The 21,916-nt window shown below is 41.5% G+C and overlaps 1 protein-coding gene across 4 annotated transcripts in view; it reads left to right on the top strand.

Annotated features, from left to right (window-relative positions):
- LOC26514407 (transcription-associated protein 1) overlaps window positions 1-21,916 on the top strand; it is a 185,419-nt gene that overhangs the window by 149,629 nt on the left and 13,874 nt on the right. For all 4 annotated transcript variants that reach the window (XM_044715309.1, XM_032455637.2, XM_032455638.2 and 1 more), the window contains 2 exons: window positions 241-777; window positions 20,505-20,624. In XM_044715309.1, the coding sequence (XP_044571244.1) occupies window positions 241-777; window positions 20,505-20,624 (657 nt within the window). The remainder of the gene's footprint in view (window positions 1-240; window positions 778-20,504; window positions 20,625-21,916) is intronic.

The raw sequence follows: 21,916 nt of genomic DNA, 5'->3' as shown, positions 1-21,916 counted from the left end.
GGAAAGGCCCTTTTCGCCCCTAAAAATAAATCTTTATGTAGCCCCAGTTCGAAAAGTTTTTTGAAAAATGTTGTCTAAATTATTCCATCACAGACAGACAGACAGACAGACATCTTTGTTTGAATGTAAGTTAGTCGACGTCTGATTCTGCTTTTACATCATTATTTAATGTTAATTATAAATATTTGATTTAAAAATTATTACCTCTAAATAACATTTTTCGTAACCAATGTTTTGTAGAAAATTCGGCAACAAGTAAAATGCTATCTCCAAATGCCGTCGACATCTGGAAGAAACGAGATAAATGAAGCCTTGGAAGTTATAGAGTCTACCAATTTAAAGTACTTCACAGGTGAAATGAATTCGGAATTTTATGCATTAAAAGGGCTGTTATTGTCGCAAATCGGACGAGCTGAAGAAGCAGGAAAATCATTTAGTGCAGCAGTCCAGCTTCATGATGGTCTTACTAAAGCTTGGGCTATGTGGGGAGATTATATGGAACAAATGTTCCTTAAAGAAAAACAAATACCATTAGCTACAAATGCGTTGATATGTTATTTGCATGCATGTCGTAACCAAAATGAAAGCAAAACACGAAAATACATTGCAAAAGTTTTATGGTTTTTATCATATGATAACCAAACTAACATTCTTATAAACACTTTGGAAAAATATGTATCTGGAATTCAACCGTCTTACTGGCTACCATGGATTCCTCAGTTATTATGCTGCTTGGAGCAATTCGATGGCGATGTAGTTTTGAATTTATTGAGTCAAGTAAGTATCAAAGAAAAAGGTTTATTTTGTCAAGATAATGCAGACGGTAAAATGATTTTATCAGATAGTAATATTGCCTAACAATGTACGAAACACTGTATTCGGTGTTTGAATTTGAAATTCAACCATGGATTACTCCGCCATTTTTCAACATTTTTATTTATTTTTTATTTTATAAGATGTTTGGAAGTTACTTAAAATGTACATAGACATGTTACCTATCTATGTCAAACCGCTTTAAAAAAATCGTTGAAAAAGCACATTTTTATAATAAGCACAGTATTATAATAAAAGACAGTATATTCATTTTTGCTACAATTTAAACATTAGCATCGTATCACTACACTACACACAGCCATTTGTTCGGCTTATTCGAAAATGAAAAATTTTAATTTTTTTTACGCTTTCACACAAGTTTACTTTGCCATTCTCTAATACACTAGTTCTTACACTAATAAAAGTTTATTTTTGGGTTTCGAAAATTGCACTAAAAATTTTAATGTTTCCTTTGGCTCATTATATTTTTTAACTACTCAAAGGAATTACAAATTTGCGTCAGTAAACGGTAGAATATAATGTGCCAATATGGATTTCTCCTCTTTATATATCATATCATGGTCAAGCTAAAAAAACCAGACCTACATTGTACAAAAGGAAAAACTACCACACAATTTTATTCACAATATCACATAATACGTGACCATTGAATGGATTTTAGGGAGTGGGAAGAGTTTTTTTAAGTGGAGTGAGCATAAACAAAAATAGCTGATTTAGCAGTAGGGTATGAAGCACCATCGTGACGGTGCATCGTATGAAGCGTAGAAGAACAACAACTTAAAGCAATCGGGGTTATAATAGTGACTCCGTATAAGTGACACCGACTAAAATATATATATCCTTACCTTATTATATTGATTTTTATTCATTCATAGACATATATGTATTCCATTACAATATATGTATAAATATAAATACCTAACTGGTACCTCTTAATCGTACTTCTAAACAAATATAAAATATTTGCTGATTTATTCAATAATATAGGATAACAATTTAAACAATTTACCCAATAACCAAAGCAATAATGAATACACCCATTTTCTAAGGGTAGCAAATCTGAAAATTTGGAAAAATTAAAAAGTTTGGGTGGTTTTAAAACGAAATCGAACGCACACACTTGAAACCATGTACACTGACGAGCAAAACTGTAACACGAGTTCATTGGTGCAACTTCAAAGGTCTGTAACTTTTTTTCTAATGCACGCATTTTAAAAATCTTAGTCTTGATTGGTTGTATCATATACTATTACTAAGCAAAATTGAAAGTCATTTGTTATCAGTTAAAGAAAATGACACGCCAAACTGTAAAAAAAATCAAATCGATTAGCACCAAGGGACCAACTCCGTTTGAGTTAATGCACCCCTAAACCATGATGGAACCGCCATCGTGCTTGACGGTTTGTCGCACATTCCTTTTTGACTGGATCGTAGGATCCTTAGTACAATACCAGGAGCAAATATTTTTGTTTCCAAGGTTATATGGTCAGATGAAACCAAAATTAATCGGTTCGAGTCAGATAGACGCTCCTAGTATAGTACTAAGGATCCTACGATTCAGTCACCACCATCCATCATAATGCTTGGTGCTAATCGATGGAATTATGCGAAAGGAGCAATATCTAGCCATATTGCAAGAAAATCTTCCAAAAGTTATTGGGAATATGGGTCTTTCTGTCGAAAAATGCGTTTTTCAGCAAAACAACGACCCGAAGCACACGTCCATATTAGTTAAAAATTGGATTTCAAAACAGAAATTTCTATTTATGAAGTGGCCATCACAATCTCCCGATATGAATCCAATAGAAAACTTGTGGAGTCACGTGAAATCGCAGCTGGCGAAGTATGCAGTTCCTCCAAGTGGAATGAAGGAGTTGTGGGAACGGACACAGGACATATGGAATGCTATTCCCCCGGAAATGGTACAACGGTATACCCAAAGTATACCCGATCGCATAGAAGAGTTGAAAAAATCCAAGGGGATGTAGACTCATTATTAAAAAATCATTAAAAAAAAATATTTGTTAAAAAAATAACTAGAGTGCAAAACTGTAACATTTGACTTTTTTTACAGTTTGGCGTGTCATTTTCTTTAAGTGATAACAAATGACTTTCAATTTTGCTTAGTAATAGTATATGATATAACCAATAAACCAAGACTAAGATTTTTAAAATGCGTGCATTAGAAAAAAAGTTACAGACCTCTAAAGTTGCACCAATGAACTCGTGTTACAGTTTTGCTCGACAGTGTATGTCAATGTATGAGCACGCATACATAAGACTTTCCACTGAACATAAGCTCGGACTTAAAAAAACCCGAAAACGTAATTAAAAATTATTTTGGCTAAAAGAATAGCCTAAATTCAATGCACTGTGGACGGGCTTGTATTCGCAGTTACAACGTTTCTTACAAGCATTTTTGTCTTGAGGTTGACTGCCCATTTCGTGTAATATTAAAAAGCTGGAACTGTATTAGATGAAATTTAATTAGTACCATATCATTGGTTGTCGTTGGTAAATCCGATTTACTAAGGATGAAGAAGGAAGTAAACTTTCATGCCTCAATATACGGTTTTTAATAGAGGTCATCAAAGTTTTCAAGCCAAGACTGTTTGCAAGACTTCAAACATTCGAAAGTGCTACCGATGCACTTGTTTTGCCATACACACAATTCGACCATTATGCAACCTATATACTTTGTGCAGAAGATCTTCACTGTTTGAATTGTAGAGGAATTCATACACTGACCACTTCAAAATCTGTTCTGTAGAAAACTAAAAACACTATGCCACTACTCCCACCCAAAAACCCCATCGCAGCAAATATTACTCACACTTAACCTCCTTAATTATCCAGCAAGAATCCCCGTGATGTCTTTTATGTCATAAACTGATTTTCCATATACATTGATTGTGATCTACTAATGTATCTACTAGACGTCTGCATGATTACATTCATAACATAAGTCTAACAGAGTACATTCGAATCGAATAGAATGAAGAGAGTGGAATGATGGAAATGATATGACATTGTATGAGTGTCGAATCGAATAGAATGAAGAGAGTGGAATGATGGAAATGAAATGACATTGTATGAGTGTAAGCTTGTGTTCCTCTCGTAATTTGAGACGTCAAACGAAATGAAAGAGAATGAACGAAACGAAAAGTGAAATGAGAAATTTGTCAATGTCATGTATACCCGAATCTTTCGAGTTGTTTCTTATGATTCGGGCACATTTCTTTCTGAGAGCTGCAGCAAAAAGACGGAAATATGGACAACTAACTTATAAAAGAAGCCGAGGAGCCTGTTTTTTTTCTAACTCAGAAAATATCAACAAAATAATGTTTTTGCATTACAATTTAAATTAGTTATAATTTATCGTTAATTTAGAAATAAATAAAAAAAAAACATATATATAAAGCCTTTTCGGACTCGAAGAAAATTCCCTGCATTTAATTTGTTTTTATTTTCTTTTATTTACATTTACAACTCGAATCATTCGAATGAAACGTCTCTGTTTTCAACGTTCTCAATTCACTCAATTCGTTTCCTTCTATCAAATGATTATGCAAATGAGTAAGCGTAAGAAACCCAACCCTCTCACATCATGTTGGCTTTGCTCTCAAATTCATTCAACTCATTTTTAGCATTGTGCATTTGAATGTGTGTTTTTTGCCACTCATGCAGATGTCTAGGATCTACTAATAATGAGGCTAATGTCATAAACTGATTTTCCATCTACATTGATTCTGATCTACAGTCTGAGACCGCTTTTGAGTTACAAGTGATCGAGGTTGTCACTGTATTGACAACTTAAGTGCTTCCCTTATAGCTATCACCTCTGACTGGAAGACGCTGCAGTGTATACCTAGTCCGAATATACTCCTCCCCTCCTACGGTATAGTTTAGTTGCAGCCGTCTTTTTAGAAGTTTAGTGCGTCTCTTGACCGATCTCCGACCGATCTTAGCCTGATTGCCGATTAGTTTGACCCTTGGGCTTCAGTTCCGTCGCGGATCCTTGATCCTTTTCCCACTTGCTCCTGACTTCTACTGTTTGGCTGATTCGATCACAGATCCTGGCGCTCTCGCTTTAAAACCCGCACTTGAGACGGTCGTACTTACCCATAGGGGGTCCTTCAGCCTATACTCCTAATTCCTCCAAGAAAACTTTCCCGCTTGAATGTCAGATTTGCTCCAGGGGCCCTCTTTATATAGTGCCTGAGGCGCCCGTTAATCCTTGCCAATCTCGCTTCTTGCCGTTAATCCTTCACTCCTCTGTTCTCGCCGTTAGCTTTCTCCAATTCCCGCCAAATTTCTATCAGCGGGCTTTCTTTATTTTGTTGTTGGCTCTAATTTGAACTTCTGAGTTAGCTGCTGAAGTTCTTGGTCGGTGTCGGAAGCCTCTCGGAGGCCAGTTCTTCATGTGTGTTGGTTGTTTTGGCTCCGCCGCTGGATTCTGATTTGTTGACCTTTAAGGTCATCAAACTGAATCTAAAGTTTAGCTCCCCGAGAACAGCCTCTAGGGGAGCTAACGATTCCTTCTTGGAGATAAGGATTTCTTGGTTTGATGGTCATTCCATCTCCTCTAACTTCGCCACATGCCAACTTCCGTGGTGGGAAGGTGCGGGTTGCACCTCTGTAGCATGATAAGAATCTGATTTAGCTCCTTAATAGAGATCGCGATCCAGATCCTCGCTTGAGGCCTAATCGCCAACTGACACTTCGCCCAGCTCGTCAACTGCAGCTTTATATAGCTGTCCGGACCAGTCGCCGTCGCAGTCTATGACCTTGACACTTCCCTAGAACCATCCCACGACTAAGCAGATCGGAAGAGGCCCTGGTTCCTTGGCCAAAATGTCAAAGCATTTTGTTGGTAGGGCTGCGTCTACTCACTTCAACTTCTCCCTCGTGATTTTGCCGTCAGGGTTGCCCTAGCCGATAATCACGAGCCGAATGCGACTTTTCGCAATCTTCGTTAAGGATCGTATTGGCTGTGTTCGTAGCCGCTTTTCCAAGGGACCTTCCGGCACATCCTGAGTTCGCTCCCGCTTGGGTTGGGGCTATGTCTCCTGATTCGGAGCTGTGTGTTTTAGCACTGTGCACATTTTAAGCCACGCCTATGCACATTTTAAGCCACTCCCGTGAGCTTTAGGATGTTGCTGCTATGGACCTGGTCTGCGGCTTTTTTTTTCACGTACTAGAAGTTCTTATGTCTGCCTTGTATGTAGAAATCTTTATTTCTTCCACCTTTTACGCATCTTCTACCATTTCCACCCATTTCTCCTTTTTGAATAATTCCAACAAGTATCCGACTATTGGCAATCTCTGCGAAGGACCACTATAGCTGGGTGCGCCCCCTCTTTTCAATAGCTCCTACAGCTTTCAAGTCCGGTCCTAGTCCATCAGACCTGTCCTATTAGTTTTGGAACAACAGGTGGGCTAACTCGAAAACATTACTGCATTCGTCCCCTAGGCAGAATCGCTGTTGTTCGGCATAATATATTAAGCAATTAGGATTGAACAAAAATTTTAAATCATAAAAGAATATTGAGGAACATAAAAGCATATACCTAGAGGTTTACACCACGAAAACTAGATATACCTAATTGAACATGTAAAAAACGGATTTTCTACAAGAGACTAAATTCATATTATTTGACTGTTGGGATAGGGCGTCAGTCAGGTGAACTGGCAAGTTGACTAAACGTTAAATTCTTTGTGGAGGCTAAAATTATGAGTGTTTTATAGCTAAGGTAGGACCTCTAATTAGCTAAAATAGGATCGCTAAGTAGCTAATTGGTAATGTAATGGTAAATGGTATTATACTTGTATGTACCCGTTAAAACCAATCACTGGTGAAACACACATGCGTGGCCATGAATCAGCCGTGGAAGCTAGAACAAGGCTGCTCTGAATTTTGTTCTGAAATTTTTAAAAATGTCCTCTCGGCCCTGAAAATGATATTTAGGCATGAACTACAACATTAGTCCTGTTTCTGAATCCGGCTGCAGAGTATTTATTACAAGAAACAAGACAAGAAAATGTTGGTGATGAATACCAATAGGCGTAACTAAGAATATTATCAGCAGCAGAGGGTCGGCAGAATTGTTTCGCATACTTTGTTTTCGAACAAAATTTGTTGTTACGGCCATGAAAGGCTTTAACATTAATTTCAGTAATGCAGGTTATTATTATAATTTTATTAGATGCTATGTTTGCTAATCCATGACAAATCCAGACCGGCGCAGACTATAATATACTCAGATTGAACGTTGTGCAGCAAATCAGGCTGGAATAGCGAAGAGTAATCGTCAGTACCCAGAACCACGGACGTTTCTGCCGTTCGGTAATCAGTCAGGATAATATTATTAAATTATTAATGAATTCGCACACCTGCAAAGTGTACCTCGATGCGAAAAACTTCTTTAGCATAGCCTTGTAAACGCGTTCGTCGCTAACGCCCAGGATAGAGAGGCCCATCGCAACGTCCAATGAGCTTCCGATGTGGCTCACACCAAAAAAAGCGTGAACCGATAACATCACGTCAAAATACTTTGACCCAACGTCAAACCGTAGATGTGTATGCGCGGTTTGCTTAGCAATGTGCTCCGACACGGTGTGATAAGAGTCTTGAATTATTGGATGCGAAAAAAACAATCATTGACATTGACAAATATACTTTGGACGCGACTGTCTACAGGAAGGCACAGCATTATATTGATTGGGCAGTACGAAGAAAACCAATCAGTCTGATCAGAGATAGACTCTCTGAACCAACCAAGCTTCCAGTCTCATGGTAGGGTGTTGTCTTCCTTCTCGATGACCAAGTCACCTTCTTTCAGATCCTACCTAGCTGTCTGCCATTTTCTGCTCTTTTGGAATTCTTTTATGTACTTAGTCTTCATCTCATCGTAAATAGTTTGGCAAAGACCTTAACTCATTGTCATAAGTAGTGTCGCGCACTTCGTAATCCAAAATTGTGTGTGGATATGACGAAGCCTGAACTGACTACCAGCGTCAAGGTTCCCTTATGGTGTACAATATGGTGTAAAAGAATGGCAGTGGTGCGGATGGAGCGAACAACGTTCGTCGTAGGATAGGTTAGGTTAGGTTAAGGCGGTGATGCTAGGGGAACATAGAAGACCCCCCCCGCTTCCACTTGAGCCGCTAGGGCTCCTTGTGCTACCGCTAGGGCAAGGGTTTCACCGAAGGGTTACCCCCCCTCCCCTTCCTGTCTACCAGGGTGCATATATGCCTAGATTTCCTGTGGCGGCCCGTGGTCCCAACCTGCTTTTTTTATGAAGGCAACCAGTCCACGGGGAGAAATCTCTGAGAGATCGTTGAGGTCCGAGAGTTCTGCGGACCCGAAGTGTTTGAGTCTGCTGCGACCGAGTGCCGGGCAGTGGCATAGGAGGTGCGTGACCGATTCCACCTCCTCTTCATCCCTGCAGCTCCTGCAATAATCATTGTGGGGGACTGCAAGCCTGGCCGCGTGTTCGCCTATCAGCCAGTGCCCAGTAATTGCCCCAATCGCTAAGCTGCAGTCTGGTCTGGTGAGACCAATAAGTCTCGCCGATCTTTTCTGAGAGCGTGTCGGCCAGATCAGACGTGAGGTTCTACAGGTCCGGAAATTATTCCATTTTCTATTGGCTACCAGGTCAAAAAACTCCCTGCACTGACTATCTCAGAAGATGCATATTGTACCCCGATTGCCTCTTAGTGCTGGGGATTCCAGTGCTTCCCTAATGGCTACTACTTCAGCCTGAAAAACACTGAAGTGGTCAGGGAGTCTGAAGGACTCCTGTTGAGCTATCAGAGTTTTGATAGCGACCGAATTAATAAAGACTCCACAATTCGATTTCAATTTTTTTTATTAGGTCAATTTAACCCCAAAACAACTACAGCGGCCGATCCCAACAATGCCGAATATACAAGTGCATAAAACCTAAGAGCTTGCGCAGAAGCTCCACCAAAGCTCCCAAAGTGCATGCGCTACAAAAGAACAACAAAGCGCATGCGAATTTGGGAGAAACAAAGAATATGGTACAGCTGATAACGGGCAATTAGTGGACCGCTGCGGCTAGTTACACTGAGAGAATTAAATAAAAATAATTATGTTATTTGATGCTGGTACAAGTCCCAACAACTCCTTTAGGCTCAAATGCTCACAAAAGTAACCGCCTCCCACCTGGCCGTTAAGTTTTGATCCATCTGTGTAGATATGAATGGAGCCCCCTGGTCCCGGTGTCCGGGCATCCCATTCCTCCCTCGAGGGGATGATGATTTTGTCGAGGGGATGATGTTCTTAGTCCCACTGCCTCTTCCACCTTGGCGACTCTCCAGTCCGCCGTGGGTGAGTGTGAGTGTGGGATTGCACATCTTGAGCATGGCCAGTATGGTAGCAGGGTCCGCCGGCTTCTCTGTCAGCCATACGCGGGACCCTCCGCCAAAGCTCCTTGGGGATCAGGCCATCTTTGGAGCCGTTGTCAACAACCCCATGATGGTCCTACCCTTAGTAACCTCGGCGAAGGATCTGTTGCTCTGTTGCGTCTGCACCTTTGTCTTCTTCGCTTGGAGGAACTCGACCCTGGAATCTTGCCCCCCCACACCGTTCGGTGGTCCCATAGTGGGCCCCGTTTTGGGGGTCGGTGCCTTGGCATCTCCCCCTACACCGGCGCAGCTCGCCTCCGGACGTTGTCCCTCAGTGGGGAGCTTCGCCATCCCAGCATCTCTTTGGCCTCTGTCTGCCTTGGAGATTGTCGGATCTCATTTCCGGACTGTCTTGGGGAGTTCCGTTCTCCACTATTTTTGTTTATATTTTTATTCAAGTTCATATTTGGACCCACGAGTAGGCGGGAAGGGGTTCGTCCATCATGACATAGCCCGCTTATCATGAAACTGAAGCCGCCTGATTGAAACTGAGGGGTCGGCCGGTCCTCCAGAGTCCGCATATTAACGTCCGTGTACCCCGGAAATGCATCCCTCGGCATATGCTGTTCCACCTTGGATTGGGATGATTTGAGGAAGGGAGTGTTCTTCTCACCGCCCGACTACGATTCGCTAGCGTCCTCTGCAGAGACGTGACCTTACCGGGACCTGTTACCAGCCGCCCTCACGTGGAGAGTATAGTCGCACTACCAGCGGTGTACACAGTTACGGCACATGAACTCATGCGTTTCTCCCCCTGTAGTACCCGTTGGCTGATGGCCAAGGATAAGAACCCGAATAATAAAATTAGATTGTTCATTTTTCGTAGTGTACATTGTTCATTTCTGTTGATTGTGTTCCATATATATAACACGTTGCTGAGAATGATTGCATTGCAAAACTTTTCATCTACCATAGTAAGATGTAAGATATGCGGAAAAAAACTTGTTTGGTACAGACGCTTCATTCTTTTGGCTTTAATTGTTTAATGGTTTGCATCAAAATATTCTGTTTCGTCTTTCGACACCTTAGCGGTCTCTTTCTTAAATTGAAATCTAATTGATCGACAGTAACGAGTCGATGATTGACGGGGATTATTCCAAATTATTGTGTTATCTTTTTGAGTAACCAGTTAGAGACGTACATAGGATGTTACAAATAAGCTTCTGTCATCTGAATCACCATTTGAAAACTTTTGTTTATACCCGCTATGCCCCGTACTTCCATCAAAGCCCCTTTTCCCAATTACAGTTACATTCTGAATCTTTATTTTCAGGAATAGTTTCAATAATGTTGATTTGAAGCTCTATTATACTAGATTCCTTATTGTCTAGTAAGCTCTGTAGTTCGACTTCCGCACCATACAAATACCATCAGGGTAACTGACGGTATCGACTGCAGTCGTTGGTAGTCCTTTAACAAATTGGGAACCCAGCTGAGTTCACGGTTGCTCGCAGCTAGTATGGATTCAGACTTTAAATAGTATTCGTGGCTCGTGGAACACGAAATGGCTGCACGACGATACTGTGGACATTCAGGATTTCCCTCCAGTCGATCTTAAGCATCGGCTTTGTAGGGATGCACAACTGGAATTGGCATCATTTTTCTGAGACTTCATTTGATCAGCTTCTTAACTTTAGTCCGAAATTTTTGAAATATGAATTTGATTTGGATTGCGAGTCTTTTGGAAATTTTGGTTCCTTCTGGCCCTGAATCTATCATGGCGCGGGCTGGAATTTTCTCGCTTTGTTAGCACGAGCGCGGTAGCTCTGGCTTGAAGTGGAAGGCCGCACATCGTATGTTGCCATAAGGATGGTGTTCAGTTACTAAGCGTTTTCGGTAGCTTTATTTTTTCTGTTCTCAATATTGGCATAAATAAAAACAACCACAGTTCGATTTAAATATGTTGATACAATTTAATTAATTGTTTTGGCGTTTCTACAAATGATTTATTTTCATATGTGACTGGGTAGGGTTGACGACCGAATTTGAATAATGAATGATGCTGCGGCTCAACCATTCATGCTGCGGAGCCACCGAGAGATCCCGCGAAACGCTAGCGCATGACGGCAGATGCAGGTGGCCGATCGAATGCACGAGAGCGGGCGACGAGAATAGAGCGGGCACAGCAAACATAAATATAAAGAACGGGACGTCACGAGCTCAATAAATTATTGCCGACCAATTTTCTTTCCCGCGGCTCATGAACGGTAATTCCTTTATGCCGAACCCGTTTGCCAAACTTAAGGACGTACGCAAAAACTCGCTAAAGAGCTGGAAAGGGGTTAACGTATTTGCATGTCGCCACGAGGTCTGTATATGGCGACTTCACCAACAAAATTGAAGGGTGAAGCTCTAACGCTGGCTTTTCGACTACTACCGTCACAGGTCAGTGCTCCTGTGTCTTTAACAGATAGAGCGGCGCCTGACACCACAACCTGGATCCGATCAACTCAGTAGGAATAGCTCCATGAGCCAAGATATCTGCTGGATTTTCCAACGTAGGCACATGTCGCCACTCCATGGAACTCGTCAGATTTTGGATGGTTGACACGCGGTTACCGACAAAAACATTACACTTGGAAGGCTCATCTCGAATCCACGATAACACGGTTGAAGAGTCGCACCAACAAAAATACTTTCCTCTGTAAGCTCCTAGACTGTGAACCTCTGCCATCATTCTCGCCAACAACTCAGCTCCAGCCAGCTCCAACTTCGGCACAGTTAACGTCTTAGGAGGCGATACTCGAGACTTCGCACATCGAAGGCGGCTCTCAGCCCCTGGGGACCTGGAAACTATGTAGACACATGCTCCGTAGGCTTCAATGCTGGCGTCACAAAATCCATGAATCTCCACGAGTGCTCCAAACGTAATGCCAGACGAGGAAATTCTGCACGTTGGGTGTGACTAAAGCTCCGGCACATCTCCTGCCACTCGGTGTAAAAACCCTGAGGTAAGCTTTCATCCCAAGAAAGATGCTCTTGGCACAGCTTCTGCAGGAATATTTTTGCCTTAGTAACAATTGGACCAACAAGGCCCAGAGGATCGAATAACTATTGATGATAGGACAGAATGTCGAGACGGCTCCGAAGTGGACTGAAGAGCAGAAAATGAAAGCAGCTGATGAGTGGAAGGATCCCAAGCAAATCCTAACGTTTTCGTGAAGTTTCAGCCGCCATCAAAAGTTAGATAAGACTCCCGATCCTCTTTAGGCACGCCGTCCAACACGCTAGGGATATCGGAGCACCATTTCCGCAGCTGAAATCCACCCTTGGACAAAAGCGCTGAAATCTGCCCTAAAATGCCAACAACCTCCTCCTTGGAGCTGCCACCAGAAATAAGAACATCGACGTAAAAATCTCGAAGCAAGATTTCGGATCTCACACAACGGTACATCTTGCAAATGTCGCGCAAGTTAGCGCTACCGGATGCGAACGAAAACTCAGCAGGATGTGAAAAAGCTTAGGTTGAATGACCGGCCCATCCATTAATATGTCATTCAGAGAATAACCGGAGATGGTAACAGCGGAACCGCCGAACACCACCCTAAGTTTCGTCGTGGGCTGTCCTTCTTTAGCACACAGTGATGTGGCAGAAAATATTTACAATCTCAATGCAACTCCGGCGGAACCAGGAACATTTGACCTAGGTTAGGATACTCCTTTATAAAGGCCAAATACTGAGCGGGCTGATGAAACAGTTTCCTCTCCAACGACTGGAAACGACGTAGAGCCTGTGAGTACGAATCACCCAATAAACCGGAGTTATGTTTAATTGGTAACCTGACTGTATAGGCACCACCTTTTGAACGCACGAAGTTTTTAACAAAGTGACTCTCGCAATTCAGTTCTTCCTTTGACGCCTTCACAATCGGATCGGTGCAGGTTTCCACTTCCCAAAACTGTCGAAAAAGTTGATCGAGCCGCTCATCTAAAGGCCCCTTTTGGCAGGTCATTCCCGACCGCTCAGCAGCCATGAGAACCTTGCCATTGTCAGGACCTCCGCCTCCACAAATAACCCAACCGAGTTTTTTGGATTGAGGGCAAACCAGGTGACAAATGAATTTGCCCGACACAAAGCAGCTCGTAAAATAATCCAGCTCCAATTAGCAAATCAACTCGCTGCGGCTAAAATCAAACCTTTTGTTTAGCAGCTCCAATGCGACGTCATAATTTTTGTCCGTGAGCTCCAACGATCGAACAGTCTCCAAGGCAGATTCACGAAGGCAGGACCGCACTCATTGAAGGTACTCGACCCGACTGATAAATGGATTTGTGTTCACCATGGTCGAGAACAGTGACCGAAATTCAAGTCACTCCGCGTAACCTCCACTAAAAGTGGGAAGTGGCAGTGGCGGCAAAGCCTGAAAGTTCTGCCAAACGATGCATCGAAAATGGTGGCAGAAGATGCGTTGATCAGCGTCGAACTCGCCGGCAACAAACTGAAGCGCCTCATACTCTCCTGATCCAGGATGAAGCGTGCCTCCCTCGCCGCATCGTTGAAGTTGACGCGCAGATGGTTCCTGAGTTCTGCAACATCCATCTCAGACAGCTCCTTGTGTGTGCTCTTGAAATCCGCAACGATTCCTTCCAATTCGCTGAGCCGTATATTTAACATCGCCTCAGGAAATGTCTCCACTGATTTCAAGGAGGATTAAAATCCTTGAAGATCTTCAAAAAGACAACTGCACTTTGATTCAGGAATACTTTCCTTCCAGGAGAGCCACAAAACATTTATTTTAGTTTGTTTATTTATTGTCAGCTTACCACTGTGCAACTTCTATATAACGCGGTAATATGTGTATGAGCGATTGTAGCACTCTGCAAACAGAGTATGTATGTCAACAGATGCAAATATTTCGCGCACAAATCCCAAACCGAATACTGTTTTTTAATTTGTTTATGTTTATATATTTTAAACCGCGCAGCTAAAATTTTCAATCGAAAATAATTTAACAAATTATTTTCTTATGCACAATCACGTCGGGGTTCATCAAGTGTTCAGTTACCGAGCGTTTTCGGGAGCTATATTCAACGTTCTAAATATTGGCTTTAGTTAAAACAAGCACAGTTCAATTTAGAGATATTTATTTGAAATGTTTTGGATTTGAACAAATGATATATGTATAGATGCGACTGCGAGGGGGTGAAGACCGAATTGGAATACAAACGCGGGAGCGCGGCTTAACGCCGCGAAGCAATCTGCGGAACGATCGAGAGAGCCCGGAGCCCGGAGAGCCCGGAGAGCGAGACAAACGCTAGTACATGACGTCAGATGCAGGTGGCTGATCGAATGCACGAGAGCGGGCGACGCGAACATAAGTATAAAGGAAATTCCAAACTTCTTTCCGGCGGCTGCTTGACCCGACATACTTCCCCCGTTGGAAGATGATCTTTCAACAACTTCATGAAGGGGCAGCAGGCACCATTTGTTGATTACCCGCCTTATAAATCCGGATGCCGTCCTCAGCAGCGCACCCGACACACTCTGTCGCCGTCGTCTTCATCCTCGATGCTACTGCAGCTGGGCGATGGCATCTCGGTAGCCATTTCGTTACCAAAGTCCAAGAGCGGCTTCACATCCACACTGGCTAGCATATGACCTATCACACTAGCCACCACTGTGCAGATCCCGGCAAGACGCTTCTCCATGTGCTGCTCGAAGTGACGACGGTGCCTGTAATATTTTTCCTTCTCGCTGAGCACTTTGCGGAGGCGCTTATTCTTTGGCTCGGAAACAAACCTGCGATGAGACTCCACCTTCACCGGCTCCGTCTGAGGCTGGACGAGCAACTCTGACTGCTCAGCTGCCATGAGGACCTTACCATCGTCAGGGCCTCCGCCTCCTTAAACAATCCAACCAAGCCGAGTTTTTTGGATGGAGGGCAAACCAGGCGACAGATGAATTTGCCCCACGCAAAGCAGCTCTATAAATAATCCAGCTCCAATTAGCAAATCAACTGGCTGAGGCTGTTGAAAATGAGGATCCGCTAGCTCTACATTATCGGGAATTTTCCAAGAGCTGACGTCCAATGCAAAATTGGGCTGAAGGTCCGTGATGTTGGAGGCTACGAACGCAGTTAATTGCACAGAAAACCCATCTGTAGAGAACCCTGCGCCTCCTATACCGGATACAGTCACCGGAGTCCTTATCTTCCGCAGCTGCAGATGGTTCGCCATCCTTGAGGTGACTAGATGCACCTGCGAGCCAGAATTGAGCAGGGCTCGGCAGGGCAGTAGATCTCTGGAGCGGTTCCTAACCAGAATATTGGCAGTGGCTAGCTGCACCACTTCGCCAAACCGATCCTTAGCGACGAGAGAATTGACGGCGGCGGACGCTGAACCAGAAACAGCGACGCTAGATGTGGGAACCGCAGGAGAGGGGTTTTGGTCTTGAGCTGGCGAATTGCCACCAAAATGTAGCAGATTATGATGCCTGCATTGCAATGCCGTGATAGGTGCCCAGATCCAAGGCACTTACGGCATAAATCCAATCCAAAGCGACAAGCTTAAAAACCTTGGACAGGAGTTTATAACGTGAGAATGGCCATCACAGATCATGCATGCGGAAGAGTTTGTGATCACAAATGCAGAGTTACCTGGATGAAAGGGTCTACGTCGTCCTACCGCAAAGTTTGGTGCATGTGATGTCGTCGGCAAATCCATGCTCTCCAAAGTCCGGCATCTTTGCTCAAAAAAACTGGCGATGGACTCCAACGTTGGAATGGAATCCAAGGAAACCGAGTCGGCTTACATTTCCTTCCACTTAGACTGCGTGGCATCATCAACCTTCTGCAACAGCACTTGGATTATGATGGAACTGGCAATCTGCTTCGTCGTGCCCATGCTTGCCAGGGCTCGCATATGCGAATTAAATTTGTTCGAAAGCTCGCGAAGCCTCGTCGCCGATGCGGATTCTACGGCCCTCAGATTCATTATCTCATTAACATGAGCTTGAAAAAGGAGCCTGCGATTACTAAACTTTTTGTTTAGCAGCTCTAATGCGACGTCATAATTTTTGTCCGTGAGCTCCAACGATCGAACAGTCTCCAAGGCAGATTCACGAAGGCAGGACCGCAACCGTTGAAGCTTCTCGACCCGACAGATGAATGGGTTTGTGTCCACCATGGTCGAGAACAGTGACCGAAATTCAAGCCACTCCGCGTAACCTCCACTAAAAGTGGGAAGTGGCAGTGGCGGCAAAGCCTGAAAGGTTCTGCCAAACGATGCATCGAAATTGGTGGCAGAAGATGCGTTGATCAGCGACGAACTCGCCGGCAACAAAATGAAGCGCCTCATAAGCGCGTGCCTCCCTTGCCGCATCGTTGAAGATGCCGCGCAGATCGTTCCTGAGTTCTGCAACATCCATCTCGAACAGCTCCTTGTGTGTGCTCTAAAAATCCGCAACGATTCCCTCCAATTCGCTGAGCCGCACATTTAACATCGCCTCCGGAAGCGTCTTCACTGATTTTAAAGAGGACGACAACCCTTAAGGATCCTCAAAAAGGACAGCCGCCTTTGGCTCAGGAATACTTTCCTTCCCGGAGAGGCACAATCGAAAAACGGATATGTATGAGCGATTGTAGCACTCTGCAAACAGCGTATGTATGTATGCCAACAGATGCTAAAATTTTTCGCACAAATCACAAACCGAATAATGTTTTTTAATTTGTTTATGTTTATATGTTTTAAGCCGCACAGCTCAAATTTTCAACGGAAAATAATTTAACAACTTATTTTCCTATGCACAATCACGTCGGGGTTCAACAAGTGTTCAGTTACCGAGCGTTTTCGGGAGCTATATTCAACGTTATAAATATTGGCTTTAGTAAAAACAAGCACAGTTCAATTTAAAGATATTCATACAATTTATTTGAAATTTTTTGTGTTTATACAAATGATACATGTATAGATGCGACTGCGAGGGGGTGAAGGCCGAATTAGAATACAACCGCGGAGCGATCTGCGGAGCGATCGAGAGAGCCCGGAAGAGAGCGAGACCAACGCTAGTGCATGACGGCAGATGCAGGTGGCCGATCGAATGCACGAGAGCGGGCGACACAAACATAAGTATAAAAGAATGTGACATCACGAACTCAATAAATTATTGCCGGCCAAACTTCTTTCCGGGGGCTGCTTGACCCGACAGAACTCTTATATCAAAACTCCGGCACAAGCCGTAAAAGTCAATTCATTTGTAAAATTGGGTACTTAGCCTCAAGGGCAGTAACAACGGAGTTAGTAACTTCCAGCAAGAAGGAAGAACCCCCTAGGCAACCGCTAGGGACAACCACATTACCCGTACTTGAGGACATCGTCATCAGCAGCGGACCAATAACTACTACTACTACCTAACTTAATTAACTTGTACATATGTGACTGCGAAGGGGTTGAAGACCTAATTAAAATAAAGACGCGGGAGCGCGGCTATACGCTTGATGCTGCGGAGCGACCGAGAGATACCGCGAGAGAGCAAGACAATCGCTAGAGCATGACGGCAGATGCAGGTGGCCGATCGAATGCACGGGAACGGGCGACGCGAACATAAATATAAAAGAAAGTGGCCAAACTTCTTTCCGGCGCACAGTGATCAAGTTGAACACGATTGTCACGTAAAATAAGTAATTTGTGCTGTCCAATATGTAATATAATATAATATATAATATAATATATATATATAATATATAATATAATATATATAATATATATTAACAATATATATTTTATAATATATAAGGCCTGAAAGTCTTTAAAGTGTTTGGTATTGAAATTTAATACTTTCAGATTATTGCATATTATATGTGCATATCATTTGTATCTCATTTTTTTGTATATTGTCCATACTCTTTTATATACTAAGACTATTCTAATTCACCAAAAATATCCAAATTCGGTTAAGAGGCTTTTGCAATATACTCATCAAATGCTTAACAACTTTTTGTAGTAGGACTTGTAGAGCTATAAAATTACCTACAAGTACCTCCAAAGTATGGTATGTTTTTTTTGGTTTATTATACTGTTTTTAAAAAGATATGTAAGTTTCAGCTGCGTATATTTACAATTTAAGATTATATTTGATATAATGTCTGATAACACAGGCCAACAGCAAAAAATCTCCACGCATAATTTTACCTGCTCCATAACCTTTAGGCTCCCCTGAACCAAAGTCCAGAACAAACATAGGTTCTATCACCCACCGTTTAAAACTGTTCTATATTCACCATCTAAACCTGTTTCTATATTCAAAACGTATCTATTGCAGGTTCAGCTTGTTTAGTAAAGCTTTACAGAAGTTGTAGATAGCCATGACTTTTTGAAAATATGAGATTAAAAACTCCAATTTAAATGAAGAAAATATTGTTTAACCACCTATGATAAATTCAATAAAATTATTTCGAGTTATCCCTTAAATCCAAAAATGGGATAACTCGAGTTATCCCAAAAAAGGGATATTTCGAGTTATCCCTTAAATTTTCTTTTCCGTGGAGGAAAAAAAAAGTGGGAAATTGTCGGCCTGTGTAATTTTGGAAAATTTTTAAATTTTTATTTCCATTTATTTTTTATTATATTTTAAAAATTTATTTATAAATGGAAATAATTCCATTCAAGTATTCAATTTACATTAATTTACATAATTTTACACTAATTAAGTATTAAATCAAATGAAAGCTAATTAATTTATCTATACATGTTTTTCTCAAAACTTTTAGATTCGGTTAGTAGTTTTGACGATATAAGCCGACAAACTTAAAAAATTTTAATAATTTCCGTTCACTCACAAGTGAAGAAACAAATTAAAAAAAAAAATTTTTTTAATTTTTGAAATTTGACGCCTTTTTTTGATGTATTAAATTTCAAGTAAATCCGATCACTTTTTCAAAAAATTCCATATTTCCAATTCCAGTCCCCCATATTAGATCCGCCATTTTGAATTTTTTAAGTCCGACATTGGATTCGTGATCAGCGACCCCAAGAACTCCCAAGAAGTGACAAATTTTGTGTCAATGCATGGAGACTTGGGGAAGTTATTTAATTTTTTCCGCACTTCAGTACAAGTTAAACCACTGTGCGGCGGCTGCTTCACCCGACATACTCCCCCCGTTGGAAGATGAGCTTTCAACAGCATCATGAGGCAGCAGGCACAATTTGTTGACTGCCCGCCTTGTAGCTCCGGAAATCGTACTCAGCAGCGCCATCCGACACACTCCGTCATCTCCGACGACCATTTCCTTCACCCTCGCCAGGGGCCACTTCATTGGAGGCAAGTTTTCGTCCTTCACCAGCACGATGTCATTTACTGCTATGCCTTGACCAGGGATGCTCCTTTTAAATCGTTGCATCAGAGTTATATTGTACACCGAGCCCACGACCTTGTAAAAATGATTCCCATTTCTTGTAAAAATAAATAATTATTTTTCTAAGCACAATCACGTCGGGGTTCACCAAATGTTCAATTACTGAGCGTTTTCGGTAGCTTTATTTTTTCTGTTCTAAATATTGCATTTAATAAAAACAACCACAGTTCGATTTAAAGATGTTGTTACAATTTATTTAATTGTTTTGACGTTTCTACAAATTATATATTTACATATGTGACTGAGTAGGGTTGACGACCGATTTAGAATGATGACGCGGGAGCGCGGCTCAACGGTTGATGCTGCGGAGCGACCGAGAGATTCCGCGAGAGAGCGAGACAAACGCTAGCGCATGACGACAGATGCAGGTGGCCGATCGAATGCACGAGAACGGGCGACGAGAATAGAGCGGGAGACGCGAACATAAATATAAAGAAAGTGACGTCACGAGTTCAATAAATTATTGCCGGCCAAACTTCTTTCCGGCGGCTGCTTGACCCGACAGAAGGAGTTTAGCTCACGTCATGTCGGAAATTCCGACTTTTCCGAATTTGTATAGGCTTTGAATATTTAAATATGTAGTAATATAATATTAAACTTGTATGTAGTAGTATAATGTTATTAAATTCAATGTGTGCTACAGCGTGAAAAATCCAGACCGGCGCCGACATTCACCTTATGAATTATAATAGTTATAGTAAATGCCAAGCCAATTGGAAATTTTTGACTTCATCCGATTTGTAAGAGTTTGGGGACATTCACACATACAAATCTTTAATATTAATATTTAAATTAAAAATATGTGATTTTCTGACTCTCATGATAACTTTTCGTTGGTATATTTAAAATAAAATGGTAAAATTCTTTTTTTTATTAATTTTAATGCAGATTGGACGTCTTTATCCCCAAGCAGTTTATTTTCCAATACGGACCTTATATTTGACTTTAAAAATAGAACAGCGTGAGAAGCATAAAACCGCTGAACAAGCAGGAAAAATTACCAATTCGGTGAGTACTTCCATAAAATTTTTGTAAAATCTGACAGCCCTAAAATATTTACAAGCACATTTAAAAATGGAGAAATTTTTATACCCTTGCAGAGGGTATTATAATTTTCGTCAAAAGTGTGCAACGCAGTGAAGGAGACATCTCCGACCCTATAAAGTATATATATTCTTGATCAGGATCACCTCCTGAGTCAATATAAGCATGTCCGCGTGTCTGTCGGTTTCTACGCAGACTAGTCTCTCAGTTTTAAGTTAGTAGACCAATGGGTTCAAAAAATCGAATTTTTTTTCTACATTTTTTGAAAGAACCACATTTCAAAAACATGCTCTTAAATTTTCAGACCAAAATGTAGAATATTTTCAAAGTCATTGGCAAAACAAGAGAGCGCGCCGTAGTGAGTATGAAAGCGTGTCGAAACTTTGAACGCGTTTTTCTCGAAACCAGGTTTTTGAAATTTCGGGGAAGCACTGACTCAAAACTATTCAACCGATTTGGCTTGAAATTTAACCAGTTATTCTACATACACATATCTAAATACCTAACCTTCAAAACATTTAAATTTCTAATAATAAATTGATTTTTTCAAACATTTTATCAACGGAAAAAATTCGATTTTGAGTACCTTTTTTTCAAAACTCCAACATTTATAAAATTTCTCACCTTCTATGTATATTATTGGTTAGTTCATTAGAATAGGGTCTACATAATAATAATTTCTTTGATTTTTTAATTTCTGATGACTATGGAAGGCTGTGTGCTTCCCCGAAACAGCTCACCATTCTTTCGTGACCTCTGCTTCAACAGAAAATACTGTTAATAATTTAAAGTATAATTGAGTCAACTAAATTTTTTTGTACCCTAGAAATTATTTAAATAAACATGTAAAAGTTACAAGACGATTGCATTTTATTTTCTTGTTAAAAAAAATTTCAAAAAATCGTCCAAATTTGGGCCGTCACATTGGTCTACTACCTTAAAGCTATCGAGTTGAAACTTTGCACACTTCCTTCTTTTTTTTAGCAGGTAGTACATAAGTCGGAACGGCCGGGATCGGCCGTCTATATCCTATAGCTGCCATATAACTGATTGATCGGAAATGCCATAACTTTGGTGTTAGGTTAGAGGGTTGGGACTTTCCACACATATTATGTTTGACCAAAATATCTTGTGTACAAAATTTCATAAGGATCGGCCGACTATATCTTGTAGCTGTAATAGAATGATCGGATTTGGCATAACTTTGGTATTTTTTAAGTTAGCCAGATGGGGCTTGGTACAGATTCTATTTTGGG

The sequence above is a fragment of the Drosophila ananassae genome, chromosome 3L (assembly GCF_017639315.1).
Source record: "Drosophila ananassae strain 14024-0371.13 chromosome 3L, ASM1763931v2, whole genome shotgun sequence".
In the NCBI taxonomy this organism is placed as follows: domain Eukaryota; kingdom Metazoa; phylum Arthropoda; class Insecta; order Diptera; family Drosophilidae; genus Drosophila; species Drosophila ananassae.
The sequence above is the reverse complement of the archived record's forward strand: the minus strand, read 5'-3'. Positions and strand labels throughout refer to the sequence as shown.